Raw genomic sequence first — 18,490 nt, 5'->3', positions numbered from 1 at the left:
AGAATCAGGAAACCTGTTATCCGCTGAGTAGCAGGTTTGTAATTACACATACAGGCTTGAGCAACTTAATGATAATCAGCACGAATAACTGTATAATATATAGGGGTGGTTTCCCAGACACAAAACAATCTTAGTCCTGTGTCTACCAAGCTATTTCAATAAAGATTCTTCATTGACTGTACTTCTCAGTCCAGGACTATGCTTAATCTATGTCTGGGAAACCAGCCTGTAGTGCATAAAGATGTGTGTAATGTATCCTGGGAGGTCAAGGATCAAAGTTGAAAGGATGGACCAAGTCATTGGTGTAGGCTTATCGTCTTCTGCGTCATCCCTTCAGCAAATCACCCGGTATAGCATATGGGCTATGTACAATCAACATAACACATCTGTTACAGAGAGGATTGTATTGAAAGATTTTACACATAACACTGAAAAACAAAAATGGACAATACACGTATGGAATAAAATGTAAGATTTATTCATAAAGCACTTTCACAAATGCCCTGTAAAAAAAAAAAAAGGACCCCCAAAAAATGAGAACGCTAACAGTTCCTACAATAAATAAATAAACCTACGGAACTATTTAAATTACTTCTGATGGCTGGAGTGTTAGCTTGCTATGCAGCTGTTCTAAATACAATGACAGATCCTCTGAGAAACTGATGGGAGACCAGACTCATGAATTATACGTTACCATAGCAACCATGTGGTCTATAGCACAACATATGCTTTACCACGGTCACGATACAGCGTGGAGGAACACTGGTCTGGACAAGCTTCTGGAGGATGAGTTCAGTTAATACAGTACACAACACAGGTCCTTTCAGCAAAAATAATAAGAATAACAATGAATTAATCTTGTCAACCTTCCCAACCCCCTTTCCACCTCCTGTCCTATGTCTCCACTGTCCCACCCCGAGGCATCTGTATCCAAAAACTATGTGGTTTTAACCTCTACTCTGAATGCCCTGCATGCCTCCCCCTTTTGACTGGGCAACTACCCATCTTCCACTACCATGGTCCATACCTCATCAAACCTTTTACAGCACAAATATCATTATCACCCTAAAATAATGAAATCCTTCTATGAAGTTGTGCGCTGACAGTAGTGACAACATACAATATACCTTTTCTAATGTAGGATACCAAGACACACATAAGCACAGAAACACTAAAACACAAAGAATATTCACAGCTATGAACCTATTCTTAGACACATAGACCTCACGCACAACGGCCCATTCTAACCCAATATCTAAGGTTATTAGCCACCCTTGCCGTCGTAGGTAAAAACAGTGGCTGTGACGTCAGTGCTCCTATCGGGGGCCTTTGTTACGACCTGCTCTGTTATAAAAACACTAACTTAACAGTAGTAAGTAGCAATGTGCATCAGATGATACCCACAAGATAACCGTGATCTAAGAACAAATGAAGTCCTCAAGCAGGCAACTATTATGTTCATACGCTGGCTCTTAATGCCAGTATTAAAAAACCATGACGTTGTGACCTTCACAGGACACAAGCAACTTGTATATGAGAAATAGTTGTAATAATAACTATAATTAAAATGTCACCTGTATTGGTATAATTGTGAACCAGAAATCTCATAGGAATTTACGAATTACCTGGATTTACAAAATTGTTAATTGACAGCATTAAAAAAAGCTCCACTGCATCTACCTATAAAAATAAATGAATTCAAGTAGAAATTCATATCTACAAAGAATTTAAAAAAGAACTGCCCAAGCTGGGATTTCCAACGTGTACAGTCTAGGCGCAGTGAACCAGTCTGGTCTGCCATAGATGCCGAGGGGAGGAGTGCCATCACATAAGAAGTATACCACTGACACTCCTCCAATCGCTGTTACACGTGCATTTACCTGTCTACCTCTGTCTTCAGCTTCTCTGGGGTCAGATGAGTTGTACTGTGTCTGTAGTCGGGGAACTGAATAACCTTTGGCTTCATCAGAGGCACTAGTTTAAGCAAATGTTATTTGTGGGTCCTTCATGTTGTTTGGCTATTCTTTACAAATACCCACCCAAAAGCTGAAAACATAAAAGCATACAGAAAACACATATACACAGATATTTAGATACACACCCAGATGACAACACATAATGGCTGCATTATACAGCCTGTAAGGTGCTGAACTTTAAATAGAAGCCATGGCAACACAGAGATGATACCCTACTGGGAAGCAGTTGACTGCCTGACTAGGTAATGGCAGAACTACTGAGAAACAGTGAGTCTACCATGAAAATCTGAACAAAAGATCTAGCTTTAGCCTACAAGGAATTGGCAAAAAGCCAGGCCACAAGTGTCCATCACAACTCCATGAAAGCACAGATTGTAATTACATGAACACACGGATGCTAAACCCTCAGTGAAATAATAGTTTGAACGAGAGGACATCTCTCTGCAACCCAAATATGAAAAATAAAAGTAACATCTTTCTTATAAAAACAACACTTGTGGGTCATGGTGGGATAAGAGTACAAAGATATTCAAAAATACAAATCAACAAAAATGTTAAAAGGTCCAATGCAGCAGTTTTTATCTCAATAGAAAATCATTTCTGGGTAACAATTAAGTACCTTACTGTGATTGTTTTCAATGAAAATGGTAAAAAAAAAAAAAAAAAAAATGATTCTTAGCAAAGAACAATTTCTCAAGCAAGACTTTTGCTAGGACTGACTGTTCTGGGAATGTTCAGAGTGGAGAGGGGAAAACTGAAAACTAGCTGTTGGCAGAGATTTTTGGAACTCTCTTTCTTATTGGTCTTTTAACTAAATTACCGCCTGGTGATGTCACTAGCCAGGCCAAAGCTTCATCCCACCAAACAAGCAGACATTTCAGGTAGTCTTTTCAAATAGCTCTTCACGAAAAGGGCACTATGATCATTTTCACAGTATTATTCCAACCTCGTAGTATGGAAATATAAAACACAGGATCACCATGTTTTTGACTGTACTGGCCCTTTTAAACGGATACTATGCAGTGAAAACCTGTCTGAATATATCCCAGCACTTATCAAACGGCCTATGAGTGGCGTGGGGGTGGCCGTGCCCCTGCCTGGTGCGGAGGAATGAAGGAGGGGCTCTGACATGTAAACCAGTCTGCAGCATGGCTCTCCTTCACTACAGCACTAGCAGATCAGGGGGAATGATTGGAGTGTGCTTGAAGAACACATCGATAGGGGCTGAGTTAGGGTGTACACTGGGTGCAGGGGGTAGGGTAAATGAGCAGTTACTGGGTTTCCCGTGACGAGGGGCTTCATCGATTTATCTCCTCTTTAGGACTCCTGTGGTACCACCTCCATCATCTTCTGGCATAGTGCCGTGGAAGAGACTGGGGAGAGAGACAAATACACACCATCAATTATAACCACTGTATAATCAGAAACAGACTACATTATGAAGACAGATCAAGAGTACAGGGAAGCAATTCATAAGTAAAACTTACAGATTAATTGAAGGAGCCATTTGGGCTTGTTTTGCCACCAAACGCCAATAAAGTAGACTGGCACTCCAGTGGCAATGATGCCAAAGCCGATGGCACACTCCACAGGTGTTTTCCAGATGGACACCACGATAAGGAACATACAAGCCAGGACGAAGCTGATAGGCAGCAGGATATTCACCTGGGGGAAACAGTTCAATGGGATACTGAATACATTACAAACAAACACATTGAAACTCCCTCTAACAAAATACACAGAGAATGACTGGATTCAAACTAAACTCATCAAGGAAATTGAAATAGGAAAATAATGTCAAATTGTGTGACCGTAATTGGCAAAGCATATTTATATACTAAATATAATATTTTAAATCCAATATTTTGAAAATAAGGAATACTTTCATCAGAAAATACTCCTTTTCCTCAGCTTTACTGAGGTACATGCCTAAGGTTAAAGTTCTGACGAGGGTTAAAGGTGAAATTCTGACTAACCAAATGGCATTCATCCAGAGGACCAGACAGAGTGTTGGTGCTCTTGGTCACACAGTGATCAGAACACTAACTCACATCCTGCAGAATGTGGAGCATAAGACCAGTAATCAACTGTCATCTTTTCAGAGGCTGACAAAGGCTGTGTGTGATGTTAATCCACACAAACTTAATGAGTACCAGCGAGTGTGTATATGAGAGAGAGATATTCAAAGGCCGGCAATTGAATGAACAGTGTTGGGGAAAAAACTCCACCCCCTCCTCTGTGGTGGCACAGACCAGGCCACTGTATGGTCCTCTGTCCCAAACACACAGGACATATTTATGTGGTCAATAGATAAGATAGATCCATCTGAACCACCAGCACTGTGCAGCGATGGCCTCTTTCACTTCACTGCCGTTCTCGGCCACTCCCCTCATTAACACGTCGCTATGTCAACCAGGAATTAGGGGTCCATTTTGAGGGCAGGCAGAGGACCCACAGTTGCACAAAGGGGCTCTGTGTGCCCAACAGTCCTAGGGCGACTGTATCAGTGCACATGCTGTTCCACCTTCACTAGCCAGCAGCTCATGCCCATGGCAGGTCACACTGCAGCCTACGCTTCCAAGTAACCAGTTCCAGTTCCTTTTATCATTCTCTTTTTCTCCCTTGCCCTTCTCCCTCTCTGGTGCCTGATCAGTTGATAACAGGTTAGAGGCATTACACATATTCTCACCTTGATTGGTCGTTCCAGCTCAGGTTTCTTGTAGCGCAGCCACATCATGCCAATGATCGCCATGGCAATACAGAGCCAGTTGAAGAAACTGAAGAAGTTGATGACGGAGAAGATGTCGTTGGAGAAGGCGTACAGCAGCGTCATCAGGCACTGTGAAGGAGAGAGGGAAGTGTGTGAGAGAGAGGGAGGTTTGGAATTGCAGCAGACAGCAGTGACTATCAACGACAGCCATGGAAAAAAGCTAATATGACAATAATACTGAGCCTCAATTCTCAGGATTAATGTTTGACTCGTTGAATGATGAGAGCCCTTGGTGTTGGTGGTTTTGAGAAGCCCCTGGTTAGATGGAAGTTTGTGTACGTACTGTGAAGATGAGTGACGGCAGAGGAGTCAGCAGGTTGGGGTGGATCATGGACAGCAGACTGGGGAGGTGGCCCTCTCTTGAGCCCACAAAGAACAACCTGACAGAGGACAGGGGTTACAGTAATTCTACATACACACAAACCAAAGTAGTCCATGAAGGAACATACTCGTCGTTGGTGTGTGTGTGAATCAAAGCATGTGTGTGTGTTACCTGGATGATGTAAAGAGAGAGCCATTGACGGAGCCGAAACAGGACAGTCCCACAAACACTGGGATGATCCAAGCCATGGGGCCCAGGTGGTAGTTTCCAAAGTCCTGAAAGACAGACAAACAATTTCAGCAAACTGTCCATCTACCAGTCACTGGGGCTGTGTGTACAGGGACATAGAGCGATGTATTTATAGCCAGAGATCGTGTGTGCTTAAGGGAACATAGAGAGTACAGTATGTGCAGGCTGCATGGTGTGGTATGGGGGAGAACTCACCACAGCCACTGCCTCAGAGCTGAGCATCTCATCTGGGCTCAGAGTAGTGAAGTAGGCCAGGTTAGTTAGTACGTACACCACAGTGACGATGGGAAGGGAGATGATGATTGCACGCGGCAGGTTCCTGTGGGAGAGGGGGGCAGTGAGGGTTACGCAGTTAAACTCTTCAGCTGTGACATTATACTTCCTATGTTTACCTACATCTGAAGAAAATCCATGTAATTCTACGTTTAATACGGACTGAGAAAGGGATCGTGCCAACATAAAACATGCATGTACCAGTAATTCTTCTAAATTCACAGGAAGTCATTCTTGACATATAGCAAGTTACAGGGAACACAGAATAGAGTTGACACTCACTTGTAAGGTTCAATCATTTCTTCTGTAACAAAGTTCAAGTAATTCCTGCAAGATGAGGATGACATGGTTTAGAGACACTAGCTAAGTTTCCATCCAATTGGCGACAGATTTTAATTTTCATTTTAGAATCCGCATAAAGAAAATATGTACATTTTTCCACCATTGGTGGGGTTCCACCAAATGGACTTATTGCTGCTAAAAGAAATTAATGTACTGAATAAAATCTAAAGTTCAATTTGTTTCCATCGCATGTTAAACTCTACCGATAGTTTTGTGACAAAAACGGTTGTGTTAAATAGCAAACGCGCCTACACTGGGCATGGCATGTGCGCTCTAGCCAGCAGCTCACAGATACAGTGCGGGTAGGCTAGTCTACATTATGAGATTATTATGGATAAGAGCGAGAATATTTGTATTAGTCAAAAACAGCAGTCAAGCATCGATCATCATGCCACCAAACTAAGACTCTTGATATTTATTGAAAAAAGGAGCATCTAGATCCTGTGAAGTTCATCATAACGTATTTCATTTGTAACCTAATAAATTGTGTGGTTTCCCCGAGTCGAGGTGGGAGGACCACACACCATATCATCGTGCGACTCCAAGTTTACTTTGATACAATGGTTATTAACACATTTTACAGACACAAAAACATCCCACCACGTCGAACAAACAAATGATCTGTCAGCATTTCTAAAATTATACCAAAACTTCCTGTTTCCATCACAGCTGTCTTGATTTTGCTCGCATAAAAACTATGGAAACGTGTAGACAGACAGACCAGACAACCGTGTGCAAATCTATTGTAGACAGGCTGTGATTTCATTGAGTGTGAGTGAGGATAAAGTATTCAATCATACAGTAATGTTCATGTCCCATAGAGCAACAAAACAGTGCTAAAAAGACCAAGGGGGAGAGGGACTGTTTTAGGTTGAAACCTGAGCACCATGCATTGGGAGGATTAGTCTGAGCAGAGTTTTCAATTCACTTAGTAGTTCTTAATTGGTCAGCCCTCCTAAAAGGGGGTTTACAATGGGATTATATGGAGGACAAAATGCTACTCTCGTTTTAAATACTCCTGGATGTGTCAGTCAAGTTCTAGTTCTCTGTACTTACCAGCCCCCATAGGCAAACAGACCACTGTATAGGGCCAGGCCAATGTTCCCAAAATCGTAATTTGAATTCTTGAAAGAATTTTCTGGTAGGAGGTTGACTGTGTCACCTGGAAGAAGGGAAGAAAGAGTTGGAAAGGTAAGTCCAAAGTTGACACTGAATTATTGACCACAAAGTGGACAGAATTAACAGCCCTGTGAATTGTGTCCGAGCAGGGCCCTGGAATGGCGTAACAAGATCACATAAATGCACCATGAAAACTAAGATCAACATGAGAAAGTTTTAAAATAGTGGAAGACCAGACAAATATACCCAGACAAAATACCAGTGTTAATACCAGAGCTAGATTAAAAGGCTGTGAGCAGTGCTTGGGTTCAACCTAAATCCCCTATAATAAACAGTTATGGGGGTTTCACTAAATCCACCACTCAGGGGGGGTAGAATGGCGATGGGGCTACCTGTTTTATTAAATGAAAAACAAGACAAATATGTGGAACGTATACGCCTGAGGGGGGACACAAAGGATGGACATTCCAGGAGTACCAGCTGGCCAAAAGAGCCAGACATCCTCAGAACAAACAACTCCCAGAGAGTTGTTTCAGACAGAGGCCCATGCTTAACCAGGACCAGCACTGGGCCGTGTCCCTCTTCATGTAGGACCATGACCTTCCACCTTTATTGTCCCCCAACTCCAACCCTAAAGCCTGCATGACACCCCAACATGGAAAGGGTCTTTCCAGGGTTGTGCAACATCAGCTAGTACACTGAAACTATATGACACAAATACATAGTAACCACAGTCCTATATACACGGAGTGTACAAAACACTAGGAACATCTTCCTAATATTGAGTTGCACCCCCCTTTGCTCTCAGAACAGCCTCAATTCGTCGGGACATGGAATCTACAGTGTTAAAAGCATTCCACTGGGATGCTGGGCCATGTTGACTCTAATGCTTCCCACAGTTGTGTCAATTTGGCTGGATGTCCTTTGGGTGGTGGACCATTCTTGATAAACACAGGAAACTGTTGAGCGTGAAAAACCCAGCAGCATTGTGGTTCTTGAAACAAACCTGGCACCTACTACCATACCCCATTCAAAGGCTCTTAAATATTTTGCCTTGCGCATTCAACCTCTGAATGCCACTCATACACAATCCATGTCTCAATTGTCTCAAGGCTTCAAAAACCTTCCTTAACCTGTCTCCTCCCCTTAATCTACACTGATTGAAGTGGATTTAACTGCTTTGTCAAGCATCGAACATCCCAACAGCGTATTGGCTGCTCTCCATACACACAACATATACACACACACACACACACACAGGTTTCTGAATGCCTTGATATTGGTGGTGATGGAAAGGTGAGAGGCAGTGAGTGAGCGTGTGTCTGGGTAGATGACTGACTGAAAAGAGTCATGAGAGGCCATTTTGGCCTCAGCTCATGTGACCCACCGCCCGCCCGGGACAGGCCTCAGGAGCTTGCCATCAGTTATTCACATGACTGCAGTACCAGGCAGAGGGAGGGATGCAGTGGCCTTAGGGTCATGCATGGCAGAAAAGCGGGCAGGCAGACAATGGGCCAGACGGGCCCCAGTGAGTATTACCAGTTCAGACATGACTCTGCAGAATGCAGATAAGTGTCAGAGCCTCGAGGCAGTTTGTCTGAATGGGAGCTACCACTGTGAACACACCACATCTTTCAGACACACAGTGTACAGTATGTAAAGTATGGGTGATCTGTACCTTTCAAGTTGTATTAGTCATATGTACAGGATACACATGGTGTACACCGTCCAGTGAAATGCTTACTTGCAGCTTCCTTCTCGATAACGCAATAACAATAAGAAATAATAAAAGATAAGAATAGGAGAATCAAGTAAATGGCTCATTAGAATCAAATAATTTTTTAGCATGAGTCTAATTTATAGTCCAATATTTACACGTGTTTTGGGGAACGGGGCATTGGGGGACAAGTGTTTAAATTGTGCAGTATTTAGCAATCATAATAAGAGTCTGGTAGCAGCAGTTGTGATGTGATCGGTTGGTGGGTGTGTGTGTGTACATATAAATGTCTGTGTAGGTGTGTGTGAGTGAGTGCATGTGAGCTAAGTTGCAGAGAATCAGCAGATGGTCAGTCCAGGTCAAGTGTTCAGCAGTCTGATGGCTGGTAGATAGTTTCTATCTCTGAGTCTGTTGGTATCAGACCTCATGCTCCGATACCGTCTGCCTGATGGTAAGGGAGTGAACAGCTCGTGGCTGAGGTATGTGGGGTCCTTGATGATGCTGCAGGCCTTCCTCAGGCACCGTTTCGAGTAGATGCCCTGGATGGGTGTGCACTGTCCCAGTGATGTACTGGACCTTGCCGCACCAGGCCGTGATGCAACCGGTCTGGACGCTCTCGATGGTGCAGCGGTACTATTTGTAGAGGACCCCGGGCGGCATGCTGAATTTCTTCAGCCGCCTTAGGAAGTAGAGACGCTGTTGCCCCCTATTCACAATAGTGGTGTTGTTGGTCCCTCGGTGATATATGTGTGTGTGTCATCTATCTCAAGTTTCTTGAGCAATTTCAGGTGAACACATCACTACCTCAAACCAGTCTATCCTTGTTTGATGAATAAAGGTTCATTAATTCATACCAGTGAAACATTAGATGATCCTAAAAGAGCTCTCCCAAACCTAATATTTTCAGGGACTCCTACTGAGTAGTAGATGACTGTGGAATAGTACAAGTAAAATTACACGAGCTGAGATTACAACAGCAGGCCAATTCTAATCTTTTTTACACCAATCTGACCAAATCACATCAGCTATTTTTCAGAGCTGATCTGATTGGTCCAAAGACAATTCATGAAAAAAAAAATATCAGAATTGGGCTGCCTGTTTCAACACAACCACTGATGGCCAGTAGTGTGTACATACAGCGCCTTCAGAAAGTATTCATACCCCTTGACTTATTCCACATTTTGTTGTGTTGCAGTCTGAATTAAAAAATGTATTAAATATATGTTTCTCACCCATCTACCCCATAATGACAAGGTGAAAACAACAAATGTATTGAAAATGAAATACATAAATATCTAATTTACATAAGTATTCACACCCCTGAGTCAATACAAGTTAGAGTCACCTTTGGCAGCGATTACAGCTGTGAGTCTTTCTGGGTAAGCCTCTAAGAGCTCTTCACACCTGGATTGTACAATATTTGCATTTTATTATTTTCAAAAATTCTTAAAATTGGTTATTGATCATTGCTAGACTGCCATTTTCAAGTCTTGCCATAGCCAGTTTAAGACAAAACTGTAACTAGGCCACTGAGGAACATTGTACACCCAAACAAGGGCACCGCGTTCATCCACCTCTGGCCTGCTCGCCTCCCTACCACTGAGGAAGTACAGTTCCCGCTCAGCCCAGTCAAAACTGTTCGCTGCTCTGGCCCCCCAATGGTGGAACAAACTCCCTCACGACGCCAGGACAGCAGAGTCAATCACCACCTTCCGGAGACACCTGAAACCCCACCTCTTCAAGGAATACCTAGGATAGGATAAGTAATCCTTCTCACCCCCCCTTAAATGATTTAGATGCACTATTGTAAGTGGCTGTTCCACTGGATGTCAGAAGGTGAATTCACCAATTTGTAAGTCGCTCTGGATAAGAGCGTCTGCTAAATGACTTAAATGTAAATGTATGTCTTCTTGGTAAATAACTTCGGTGTAGATTTGGCCTTGTGTTTTAGGTTATTGTCCAGCTGAAAGGTGAATTGATCAGACTGAACCAGGTTTTCCTCTAGGATTTTGTCTGTGCTTAGCTCCATTTCTTTTTTATCCTGAAACACGAACCAGTCCTTAACGATTACAAGCATACTCATAACATGATGCAGCCACCACTACGCTTGAAGATATTTAGTGGTACTCAGTATGTGTTGTTTTGGATTTGCCCCAAACATAACACTTTGTATTCAGGACAAAAAGTGAATTGATTCGCCACATTTTTTGCAATATTTCTTTAGCGCCTTGTTGCAAATAGGATGCATGTTTTGTCATATTTATATCTGTACAGGCTTCCTTTTTTTCACTCTGTCAATTGGATTAGTATTGTGGAGTAACTACAATGTTAAATAACGTTCATCCTCAGTTCTCCTATCACAGCCATTAAACTCTAACTGTTTTAAAGTTACCATTGGCCTCATGGTGAAATCCCTGAGTGGTTTCCTTCCTCTCTGGCAACGGAGTTAGGATGGACGCATGTATTTTTGTAGTGACTGGGTGTCTTGATACACCATCCACAGTGTAATTAATAACTTCGCTCAAACGGATATTCCATATTTTTATTCTTACCCATCTACCAATAGGTACACTTCTTTGCGAGGCATTTGAAAACCTCCCTGGTCTTCGTGTTCGAAATTGACTGCTCGACTGAGGGACCTTACAGATAATTGAGATGAGGTAGCCTTTCAAAAATCATGTTAAACACTATTATTGCACACAGAGTGATCCATGCAACGTAGTATGGGACATTTTCACTCCTGAAACGTATTTAGGCTCGCCATAACAAAGGGATTGAATACTTATTGATGCAAGACATTTCAGTTTTTTGATTTTGATTTAATTTGTCAAAAACTTCTAAAATCATAATTCCACTTTGACATTATGAGGTAATGTGTGTAGGCCAGTGACACAACATCTCAATGTAATCTATTTTAAATTCAGGCTGTAAGACAAAATGTGGAAAAAGTCAAGGGGTGAGAATACTTTCTGAAGGTGTTAAATATCCTGTCACGCCAGCCAAGGGGAGACACGGGGCTGTTCTGCTATAGTGAAGGTCGGTGCGTACCTACTGCCTAACCTGTATTTCTGAGTTGTACGGTTAAACAAATACAAACAGGGCTGCCACGTCATCCTGTCATGTCGCATAGATTAAATCACTCCCTGGTCACTGAGCAATGGCCCTCGTCGCTCTGTTCTCTGCTAATCTATCTGGAATATAAACAGCTATCTGTCAACCCTCATTTGACACTTCAGTTTAATTTTGATTTGCATAAAGAAATAGGGACAGTAGCTGTCTATTTGACACGAGGGCTGCATGGGAAGAATCATTGACATTTTACCATTTACCCCCATCTTTATCACTAGAGCATTTACATTAACAGCCGCCCCTCAGGTAAGGCTAAGCTCTGAATTCACCTCTTCCCGTTTCTTTGTCAAGAGATACTGGCTTGGCCTACAAGCAAGCAGTCTCCAGCTCTAAGTTCTCCTAGTTTGGACCAACTTCCTTATTTGGTCAAGATAACAAAACAATGGCCCAGTAGTTTAGAACTTCTTAATACAATATCCGTGTATAATCAGCAACCGGTGGACTGCATGGCACATATCTGGTCTAACCTTTAAATCAAGTGCTTGAAAGGTAGAAACTGGTAAGCCTTATATGATTAGCCACCTGGGGGCGGCTGTGTTGTGTTTGGGGATGGGTTAAAGTCAGTCACAGCAGCTCAGTGAGCAGCTGGGTCAGGTTGTAAATAAACCATTGAGAGATCCCGTTACACTACTGACTACCTTCAAATGAACAAGCAGATAACATGTGATGGCGAAACCAAGGCTGGGCTGCCTCTTTCATAAGGAGCCAAGGGGAGAAACTTGTTTTCAAACAGAGACAGAGATGTACACCCGACACACACGAGAGACACGCAGACAAGGAATGTCCCTACAGAGGACTCAGGACTGGCTCCCAAAGACAAACAAAAATGCTTTTGATTGAAAAGGAACTGGATCATTGGAGTAGCCTAATGAGATTATTTTTGTAACAATCCTGTTGTCATTAACCTGGTAGAGCCTATTACCAAATGAAGGAATGACCCAGAATCGTACACTTCATCCGTTAACCCTAGAAGACGGCCTGGTGTAGATAACAGGCATTCTAAAATGCACTGAAGTGAGGATGTCTCTCAGTCAAGAAGAGAAGACAAAGACAAGTGGAGCATTCATTTGATCTCTGTGGTTAGATTTCTCTCTCCCACCCAGTGGAGTCCCAACCGGACCAGACCGGACCAGACCAGCTCTGGAAGACCCTCCTCCATACAACTGTCCTGAACTGGCAGCAGGAGGACTCTAATAACTCAACATAGGGATATTTCACAACACTGAGTCAGTCACAGGGCAATAAAACTACTATCACCCACAGACAGATATAGACAGACAAACACTTAAATCATTTAGGAGATGCTTTACACAGAGTGACTTACAATTTGAGCATTCAACTAAAGACAACCACTACCATGACCAACCTTCATAAAAATGAGCCTCTATCTGAAAGATCTGTCCTAGAAAAAAAAAGTACAATATTATATTTTTGTGTGAACTTGGCTGACAGTAAGCAGTGTCGTCCCATGCTCATTGGGGCATGCAAGAGATTAATTGACAAATCCATCGATAGAAAACGCACAATACCATATCGATCTTGCAGACACAGCTCTTCTTTATTAAAATGTATCCCCCCCCCCTCACAGAACCTACCGTCCGTCTGTATGTGACCACTGGATGAACCATGTGGATGGAGGGGAGGAGAGTGGGGCTGCTGTATTGAAGACAGGAATACAGTCTGACCACTGGATGAACCATGTGGATGGAGGGGAGGAGAGTCTGACCACTGGATGAACCATGTGGATGGAGGGGAGGAGAGTACGGCTGCTGTATTGAAGACAGGAATACAGTCTGACCACTGGATGAACCATGTGGATGTAGGGGAGGAGAGTCTGACCACTGGATGAACCATGTGGATGGAGGGGAGGAGAGTCTGACCACTGGATGAACCATGTGGATGGAGGGGAGGAGAGTACGGCTGCTGTATTGAAGACAGGAATACAGTCTGACCACTGGATGAACCATGTGGATGTAGGGGAGGAGAGTCTGACCACTGGATGAACCATGTGGATGGAGGGGAGGAGAGTCTGACCACTGGATGAACCATGTGGATGGAGGGGAGGAGAGTACGGCTGCTGTATTGAAGACAGGAATACAGTCTGACCACTGGATGAACCATGTGGATGGAGGGGAGGAGAGTACGGCTGCTGTATTGAAGACAGGAATACAGTCTGACCACTGGATGAACCATGTGGATGGAGGGGAGGAGAGTGGGGCTGCTGTATTGAAGACAGGAATACAGAGTTATATATTGTATTTATCTCTGAATTATTGCGAGTCTTAAATCCGCCATCTTAGAATGTTTAACAAAAATATGTTATGGTATATTGACTCTAGTCTGGTGCTTCAAAACTCTCATGTGCCAGCTCGACTTAAGATGTATCCAAATATACTCCTTACTACTACTTCAAACATAGTAATTAGATGTACTCCACCGAAAACACATGATGGTAAAGCACCCAAATCAGACACAATCATATTCTACAAACATTGACTCAAAGCTCTCAATGCCTCACTTAACAATTAATATCATCAGATTGTCTACATTATGCCCTGAGTGACTCTGGGGGCAACCTCCATCGGCTGACTGATTCATTCAGGCAAGCTTACGCTTCACTAGGTCACTGTCTCTTCCAGAAGAATGGCCGTTGCTGGTCTGGTTCACTCCAATGTCCGCCAGTAAAGCCTGCCAGGAGTTAATGCAAATCTTGGTGTCTCGTTCTCCCTCCTGCTCACTCTCTCTCTTTTCATAGTCTCTCCATCTCTCCCTTTGTATGTGCTCCAGCTCTGAATGGAGAACAATCCCGGGCAGTGTTCTGGGCACGCCACACCACAGTCAGCAGTTCTGACTGCGGAACAGTTCAGCCTGAGCCAACCTGGCCAATCGCATCCACCAGGCCATAGCTTCAGCCCCAGCCAGCCCAAATTCAATATGTATTTGGTATTTTATTAGGATCCCCATTAGCTGTTGCAAAAGCAGCAGCTACTCTTCCTGGGGTCCACACAAAACATGAAACATAATACAGAATGACATAATACAGAACATCGTAAGACAAGAACAGCTCAAGGACAGAACTACATACATAAAAGGTACAAGTAGCCTACATATCAATGCATACACACAAACTATCTAGGTCAAATAGGGGAGAGGCGTTGTGCCGCGAGTTGTTGCTTTATCGTTTTTTTGAAACCAGGTTTGCTGTTTATTTGAGCAATATGAGATGGAAGGAAGTTCCATGCAATAAGGGCTCTATATAATACTGTAGGTTTTCTTAAATTTGTTCTGGATTTGGGGACTATGAAAAGACCCCTGGTGACATATCTGGTGGGATACGTGTGTGTGTCAGAGCTGTGTGTAAGTTGACTATGCAAACTATTTGGGATTTTCAACACATTTGTTTCTTATAAAAAGAAGTGATGCAGTCAGTCTCTCTCCAAGAGAGCCTGGCAGCATAGTATTTATATCAGCCCTCTGATTACAATTAAGAGCAAAACGTGCCGCTCTGTTCTGGGCCAGCTGCAGCTTAACTAGAGTCACACTCTATGGCCCAGGTCACATGGGAGAGGCCATCGACATGGCAAATACTGGGGGCAACAAGGAGAGGGGGAAGAGCTGTGATAACAAGCAGGTCAACAAGAAGGATCCAGGACCAGCAATGGCTACACAGCTGGCCATGACTACACATATTCACCTAGCAGAGGGGATCTGGCCCCTTAGGGCACAGGGTTACCTGGGAAAGGTGAGCAGTCTCAGAAATGATTCGATAAGCAGCGGTGCAAATTGATGTACCTTACACATTGCAGTCTTGGTACACTGAAGGAGGGTGGCATCTCTCAGTAAGCTATTTAGTAGCTTGAATCACACATTTTTACCCATGCACTGACCACACACTTCTGTAAAGAAATTCTCAGTTGCTACAGTATAACATCAGGTTACAAAATCTCAGTCGTCTCCGGGACAGAGGTCTGAAGAAGTGCAATTCGTTGCACTTCAACGATACCTTAAATTCTAACATAATTACTTATACACAACATTAAAATCAGTCTGACTGGGGGACTTCAAGGTGGCCCATAAGCCCCTTCTGGTGGAGAAGAAGAAAGGTATTGTTTGTATAATGTTACAAAATGGTAGCTGTACTTACCATGAATATGTTTTATTGTGTGTACATTTACATTACATTTAAGTCATTTAGCAGACGCTCTTATCCAGTGTGTAATTTTGTTTTGTATTTTGTGCACATGATTCTTCAAGATATGGGTACTGTGCTTCACGGCTGGAAAGGCTACGTTTCCACTGTCAAAATTCATACCATAACCAACAATATTCCTATCAGTGTTGCATGAAACTTGCACTTTGGATCATGTTTTTAAGGACACACCTCAAATATTTCAACTCCGCCTATAAAAAATAAATAATGTTCAAAATTGCTTGGATTTGTAAAAAGTCATCAATGTAAGCGAATTTTGTCTTTTTTTCACCCAACTTTTAACTTAAATCCAATGACATGGTGAAATGTTTTGTTGATTTCACGTTGAATTCACATTAGCTGACAACTCAACCAAATCAAAACTATACGTTGAACTGATGTCTGTGCCCAGTGGGATCACTCTCTCGGGCAGGAGTAGGCAACTAGATTCGGCCAAAAGGCAGATTTTTAGTGGAGCAAATGGTAGTTATAATAATTAGTTGTTATGGGATTTTTATGAATAATGACTAAATTACAGTGCCTTGCGAAAGTATTCGGCCCCCTTGAACTTTGCGACCTTTTGCCACATTTCAGGCTTCAAACATAAAGATATAAAACTGTATTTTTTTGTGAAGAATCAACAACGAGTGGGACACAATCATGAAGTGAAGCCACCTTTTGCTGCGATTACAGCTGTAAGTCGCTTGCGGTATGTCTCTATCAGTTTTGCACATTGAGAGACTGAATTTTTTTCCCATTCCTCCTTGCAAAACAGCTCAAGCTCAGTGAGGTTGGATGGAGAGCATTTGTGAACAGCAGTTTTCAGTTCTTTCCACAGATTCTCGATTGGATTCAGGTCTGGACTTTGACTTGGCCATTCTAACACCTGGATATGTTTATTTTTGAACCATTCCATTGTAGATTTTGCTTTATGTTTTGGATGTATACAATGTATACATTTAACTTAGAATGTATACATTTAACTTAGAACTATAACTAAACAGAATACTACTCTGTTACTGTATGAATGTATGAATCTTATTATAATCATAATACTGAATATAATGTGTGTAGTTTTAGTCAAGAATTATAACAAGGACTTTCTGTTCCTTGTTAGAAATTAATGAAGTTATTGTCAGACCAGCTGCAATACTGTGTTCCTTACAGGACATTCTGTCCATACCCAGGGAGGGGAGAGACCTTGGGCTTGTAGTAGATCGTTTAACAGGTGGCAGACAATGTGGGAAGGCTTGTGAACTATATTGCCATGGTATCTTAGAGAAGGAGAGACATTTATGACGAAATGTGAGGTATATAAATCAATGTACATGATATTATGACCAGAGCTCTCGAAAATAAATGCTACGGATTAATTATGAGACTGGTCTCTGTCCATTTTATGCAAATAAGTATCTTACAAATTCTTAGAAACGGACAGTGTTTTTTAATTGAACATATAGAAAATAAATTCCTCTAACATTTGTACACTGCAAATTGACCGCAATTAAGCCCAAAAAGAGATACTACTAGAGTAAAACAAAAATGTCATACCTTGATTACATTGAGAAACGGTCACAACCCTTTTTTTATTTGAGGGAATACTTGGGAACAGATTTCCTAAATTAAACAAATGTTTTTCTGAATCTTTCACCAAAAGATGACATCATAAAAATAAAGCGGTTTCCCCTCTGTGGGGAAACAGCTTATTGGCCATGAAAGCCAAGAGGTGCCGCCACTTCCTGTTCCTGATCACGTGACTCAGACTACATCGTTATCGGCCCTGAATTCCTTTCCTGTCCCATTGCACTTTATGTCTTGTCTGTTTGGTTTGCACTGTGCACCTCCTCCTGTAAAGGGCATTTTGTAGAGTGTGGTAGTGTAAGTGATTATGTATGGCCGTATCTTACCTTTCCCAATCTCCACAAAGCCCACAATAATGATGAGGCCCAAGGCAAGGAGCTTGGCAGCAGCGAAGGCATCCTGGACCCGCGTGGCTGCCTTCACACTGTAACAGTTTATAGCAGTCAACAGCACTGGGCAAAGAGAGAGACAGAGGAAGAGAGAAACAGAGTGTGTGAGTTATTCCTTTCGATTTTTGACTACGGTCTACATCAGTGGTTCCCAAACTCTTTATAGTCCCATACCCCTTCAAACATTCAACCTTCAGCACACTCTCAAATGTTGTTTTTTTGCCATCATTGTAAGCCTGTCACACACACTATACGATATGTTTAATAAATGTAAGTGAGTTTGTCACTTCCCACGAGCCGGGTTGTGACACAAAGAGTTCTTACAGGACCAGGGCACAAATAATAATATAATAATAATCAATAATTTTGCTCTTTATTTTGTCATCTTACATATAAAACCTTATTTGTTCATTAAAAATTGTGAATAACTCACC

At 42.4% G+C, this 18,490-nt stretch overlaps 1 protein-coding gene across 1 annotated transcript in view; it reads right to left on the bottom strand.

Annotated features, from left to right (window-relative positions):
• Positions 1-457: 457 nt before the first annotated feature.
• The window catches only part of slc7a5 (solute carrier family 7 member 5), a 30,089-nt gene continuing 12,056 nt past the window's right edge, over positions 458-18,490 (bottom strand). The window contains exons 2-10 of the mRNA XM_064930187.1: positions 17,994-18,119; positions 6,989-7,094; positions 5,873-5,917; positions 5,513-5,636; positions 5,240-5,343; positions 5,030-5,126; positions 4,666-4,815; positions 3,464-3,641; positions 458-3,349 (exon numbers count right to left, since the gene is read on the bottom strand). Coding sequence (XP_064786259.1) covers positions 3,294-3,349; positions 3,464-3,641; positions 4,666-4,815; positions 5,030-5,126; positions 5,240-5,343; positions 5,513-5,636; positions 5,873-5,917; positions 6,989-7,094; positions 17,994-18,119 — 986 coding nt within the window. The 3' untranslated portion in view covers positions 458-3,293. The remainder of the gene's footprint in view (positions 3,350-3,463; positions 3,642-4,665; positions 4,816-5,029; positions 5,127-5,239; positions 5,344-5,512; positions 5,637-5,872; positions 5,918-6,988; positions 7,095-17,993; positions 18,120-18,490) is intronic.

The sequence above is a fragment of the Oncorhynchus masou genome, chromosome 22 (genome assembly GCF_036934945.1).
Source record: "Oncorhynchus masou masou isolate Uvic2021 chromosome 22, UVic_Omas_1.1, whole genome shotgun sequence".
Taxonomy (NCBI): Eukaryota; Metazoa; Chordata; class Actinopteri; order Salmoniformes; family Salmonidae; genus Oncorhynchus; species Oncorhynchus masou.
Note: the sequence above shows the minus strand (reverse complement) of the source record. Positions and strands in the feature narration are given on the sequence as shown.